Source organism: Entelurus aequoreus, linkage group LG23 (assembly GCF_033978785.1).
Source record: "Entelurus aequoreus isolate RoL-2023_Sb linkage group LG23, RoL_Eaeq_v1.1, whole genome shotgun sequence".
Taxonomy (NCBI): domain Eukaryota; kingdom Metazoa; phylum Chordata; class Actinopteri; order Syngnathiformes; family Syngnathidae; genus Entelurus; species Entelurus aequoreus.
The window spans coordinates 40,555,282-40,560,281 of record NC_084753.1 but is presented as its reverse complement, the minus strand read 5'-3'; the positions used below and the strand labels follow the sequence as shown (position 1 = coordinate 40,560,281).

The 5,000-nt window shown below is 35.0% G+C and overlaps 1 protein-coding gene across 1 annotated transcript in view; it reads left to right on the top strand.

The window, feature by feature from the left end:
- LOC133640827 (zinc finger protein 106-like) overlaps window positions 1-5,000 on the top strand; it is a 60,206-nt gene that overhangs the window by 50,998 nt on the left and 4,208 nt on the right. Inside the window, exons 18-21 of the mRNA XM_062034505.1 lie at window positions 3,578-3,640; window positions 3,710-3,829; window positions 3,904-3,975; window positions 4,041-4,112. Coding sequence (XP_061890489.1) covers window positions 3,578-3,640; window positions 3,710-3,829; window positions 3,904-3,975; window positions 4,041-4,112 — 327 coding nt within the window. The remainder of the gene's footprint in view (window positions 1-3,577; window positions 3,641-3,709; window positions 3,830-3,903; window positions 3,976-4,040; window positions 4,113-5,000) is intronic.

Here is a 5,000-nt window from a genome sequence, read left to right as displayed (position 1 = left end):
GACCTTCCTTTGAGCAGATTGAGTTTCTGGAGCATCACATTTGTGGGGTCAATTAAACGCTCAAAATGGCCAGAAAAAGAGAACTTTCATCTGAAACTCGACAGTCTATTCTTGTTCTTAGAAATGAAGGCTATTCCACAAAATTGTTTGGGTGACCCCAAACTTTTGAACGGTAGTGTGTGTATATATATATATGTATATATATATATTAAGGATGTCCGATAATGGCTTTTTGCCGATATCCAATATTCCGATATTGTCCAACTCTTTAATTACCGATACCGGTATCAACCGATACCGATATCAACTGATATATGCAGTCGTGGAATTAACACATTATTATGCCTAATTTGAACAACCAGGTATGGTGAAGATAAGGTACTTTTTAAAAAAATTTGTAAAATAAGATAAATAAATTAAAAACATTTTCTTGAATAAAAAAGAAAGTACAACAATATAAAAACAGTTACATAGAAACTAGTAATGAATGAAAATGAGTAAAATTAACTGTTAAAGGTTAGTACTATTAGTGGACCAGCAGCACGCACAATCATGTGTGCTTACGGACTGTATCCCTTGCAGACTGTATTGATATATATTGATATATAATGTAGGAACCAGAATATTAATAACAGAAAGAAACAACCCTTTTGTGTGAATGAGTGTAAATGGGGGAGGGAGGTTTTTTGGGTTGGTGCACTAATTGTAAGTGTATCTTGTGTTTTTTTTATGTTGATTTAATTAAAAAAAAACAACAACAAAAAAAACGATACAGATAATAAAAAAACCGATACCGATAATTTCCGATATTACATTTTAACGCATATATCGGCCGATAATATCGGCAGGCCGATATTATCGGACATCTCTAATATATATATATATATATATATATATATATATATATATATATATATATATATATATATATATATATATATATATATATATATTTATTTATATATATATATATATATATATATATATATATATATATATATATATATATATATATATATATATATATATATATATATATATATATATATATATATATATATAATATGGTAGATCCCCTCGATTTAAAAACCCCTGGTCCAAAGACGCCCCTTTTTAATCAGGCTTTTCACTAATCACCTGGGGCCGTACTTATCAAGCTTCTTAGAATTATTCCTAAGAAGTCTGCTAAGAGTTGACTTAAGAGTAAATAAATTCTTCGCTGAAAGCTGCACTTAAAAGTTAGTTATCAAGCGTCTTACTCACACTTTCAGCGAAGTGTAGGACTGAATCTTAAGTGTCACACTCAGAGCTGAATTACGACATTACTATGTGCCGTAAACGGAATTTTAGGTGACGTCATTTCTGTGTCCATAGAAATGACCAATCACGGAAGGGAATCCGTTGTCTAAGAATAAAGAAATATCTTGGAAATATTTAAGTGGACAATGGGAGTGTATATTTTGACAATAAACTACAAAATAATACAAAACAAACTAGTCCCCACCGGCACTCACGCTACCGCTCCCTCTCTTCTCTCGCCCACACACTCACTGACGTCACTCACCTCACGGCCACACACATACGCTACGGTCATAACATTTTCTTTCAAATTCATTAATTAGACAACTCATTTGAAAGTGGTGTGGGTGGCTCTATATATACTAGCCCACTGCAGACACATGCAGAAATCAACAAGGAATCGAAAAGTATTAAATCTGTGACAAAAATAATATCCGCTCTGTCTAAACCAGGGGTCACCAACGCGGTGCCCGCGGGCACCAGGTAGCCCGTAAGGACCAGATGAGTAGCCCGCTGGCCTGTTCTAAAAATAGCTCAAATAGCAGCACTTACCAGTGAGCTGACTCTATTTTTTAAATTTTATTTATTTACTAGCAAGCTGGTCTCGCTTTGCCCGACATTTTTAATTCTAAGAGAGACAAAACTCAAATAGAATTTGAAAATCCAAGAAAATATTTTAAAGACTTGGTCTTCACTTGTTTGAATAAATTCATTAATTTTTTTTACTTTGCTTCTTATAACTTTCAGAAAGACAATTTTAGAGAAAAAATACAATCTTAAAAATTATTTTAGGATTTTTCAACACATATACCTTTTTACCTTTTAAATTCCTTCCTCTTCTTTCCTGACAATTTAAATCAATGTTCAAGTAAAAAAAATTGTTTTATTGTAAAGTATAATAAATACATTTTAATTTAATTCTTCATTTTAGCTTCTGTTTTTTCGACGAAGAATATTTGTAAAATATTTCTTCAAACTTATTATGATTAAAATTCAAAAAAATTATTTTGGCAAATCTAGAAAATCTGTAGAATCAAATTTAAATCTTATTTCAAAGTCTTTTGAATTTCTTTTAAAATTTTTGTTCTGGAAAATTTAGAAGAAATAATGATTTATCTTTGTTAGAAATATAGCTTGGTCCAATTGTTATATATTCTAACAAAGTGCAGATTGGATTTTAACCTATTTAAAACATGTAATCAAAATTCAAAAATTAATCTTAATCAGGAAAAATTACTAATGATGTTCCATAAATTATTTTTTAAATTTTTTCAAAAAGATTGGAATTAGCTAGTTTTTCTCTTCTTTTTTTCGGTTGAATTTTGAATTTTAAAGAGTCGAAATTGAAGATAAACTATGTTTCAAAATGTAATTGTCATTTTTTTCGTGTTTTGTCTTCTTTTAAACCGTTCAATTAAGTGTAAATATAATTAATTATTAATAATAACATAGAGTTAAAGGTAAAATGAGCAAATTGGCTATTTCTGGCAATTTATTTAAGTGTGTATCAAACTGGTAGCCCTTCGCATTAATCACTACCCAAGAAGTAGCTCTTGCTTTCAAAAAGGTTGGTGACCCCTGGTCTAAACGATACCGTTTGATCAGCTGCTCGTCATCAAAAAAAAAAAAAACATTGTTCCGTTCCCTGAACGTTCGCACACGTCTCTCTCGCCTCAGTGCCATCCCCTGCTGGCAACTCCTAACCACTTAAGACACCTCTGAAGGTCTCTTAAATATCGTGGAGAGTAGGAGTGATTCTTAGACTTAAGAACGTTGATAAAAAGCTTTTATTCTTAAGTTTGAGAGTAGGACTGAATTTCGCAAATTCTCAGGACTTAAGTGTAAAATGGCACTCTAAGAAGCTTGATAAGTACGGCCCCTGGTTTTTAGCATTCATTGGGTTGTTTTTCATCTTAATCATTAACATTTCTACTATTATTCTCAGAATGTTATTTTTTTATTAACTTATTAATGTAATATATATATTATTTATTTATATTAGTTTTATTATACATATGCATTTATATATATGTTTTGTTATTCCTCAAATCCTCAGTGCTATGCCATTTTTTTTGTTTTTGCTTTGTTATTGTCAATAGTGCTGTCTGTGTGCGTTTTCTTCCCTTCTTCTATTGTTTTTTTTGGTTTGTTTGTTTGACAATAGATGGATGTTTTGTAAAGCACTTTATTTGCCGCTTACCTGTACATGGAAAGTGCCATATAAATAATGTTTGATTTCAAAGAAGATGGAAGCAAGATTAACGACGTTTGTTTCCAGGTTGTGAACGACATGGTTTTCAGCGGCTCCAGCGACCAGAACGTCTACGCGCACAACATCCATGTGAGTCCACCTTCTTTCACGTAGCGTGCAGGCGGGGTGGGTGGGCTGACGCCGGCGTCTTCTGTGCAGAGCGGCGAGCTGGTGCGCGTCTACAAGGGCCACAGTCACGCCGTCACCGTGGTAACGGTTGTCGGCAAGGTGATGCTGACCGCCTGCCTGGACAAACTGGTCCGCGTCTACGACCTACAGGTGCCTTCCTTTACATCACCCATTGTGGACTGAACCAAGCCTGAGCCGCCTCCTCTTTATTCCTCCCTCCACAGTCTCGAGAGCAGCTGCAGGTGTACGCCGGACATTCGGACATGGTGACCAGCATGGCGGTCCACCAGAACAAGGTGAGTCGGCACCATAACGGCTTCTTCAAAGACTGGCCTTGGAACACGCGTGGTCTTTTTTTCAGATCTACACGGGCTGCTACGACGGCAGCGTGCAGGCGGTGGAGTTGAACCTGGCTCAGAACTACCGCTGCAGGGTAAGAAGCAGTTCATCGATAATTGCTTTTTGGAATGATTTTATGGATCTAAAGTGTGGCCTGCAGCATTTTGTCAAAGTTAAAGCAAAGGAAAAAAGTGGTAAACATTTGTGAAAAAAGGCACAGAAAGATGTAATGCCGTGTGAAAAGTCTGATGTTTTGATACTAATAATAAGTAGGAGTTTCCTCATCTCATATTGACATCCAATATTAGAAATGAACAATGTAAAAAGATGGTGTGACTATCCTTAAACTCAGTAAAAGTAGAATAATGATATTTGGTAAAAGTAGAAGAGAAAGACAAATACAAAAAGACGGAATAGACATTGAAGGAGTAAATAAAACCAAATGTCTAGCTTTATAATGATTGATGATCAAATGAACTGGAAATCTTTCTCCTCCTCCTTTTCCTTCTCCTTCTTCTTCTTTTCCTTCTCCTTCTTCTCATCCTCCTTCTTCTTTCCCTTCACCCTCTTCTCTTCCTTCTCCTTCTTTTCCTTCTCCTCCTTCTCCTTCTTCTTCTTTTCCTTGTCCTTCTTTTCCTCCTCCTTCCCCTTCTCCTTTTCATATTCCTTCTTCTTTTTTTCCTCCTCCTTCTTCTCATTCTCCTTCTGCTTCTTTTCCTTCTCCTTCTTTCCCTTCTCCCTCTTCTTTTCCTTCTCATTCTTCTCTTTCTCCTTTTCCTCCTTCTCCTTCTTCTTGTTATTCTCCTTCTTCTATTCCTTCTCCTTTTCTTCCTTCTCCTTCTTCTTCTTTTCCTTCTCCCTCTTCTATTCCTTCTCCATCTTCTTTTTTTCCCTTTTCCTTATTTTTCTTCTCCCTCTTCTTTCCCTTCTCCTTCTTCTTCTTTTCCTTCTCCTTCACCTTCTCCTTCTTCTCCTTCTCCTT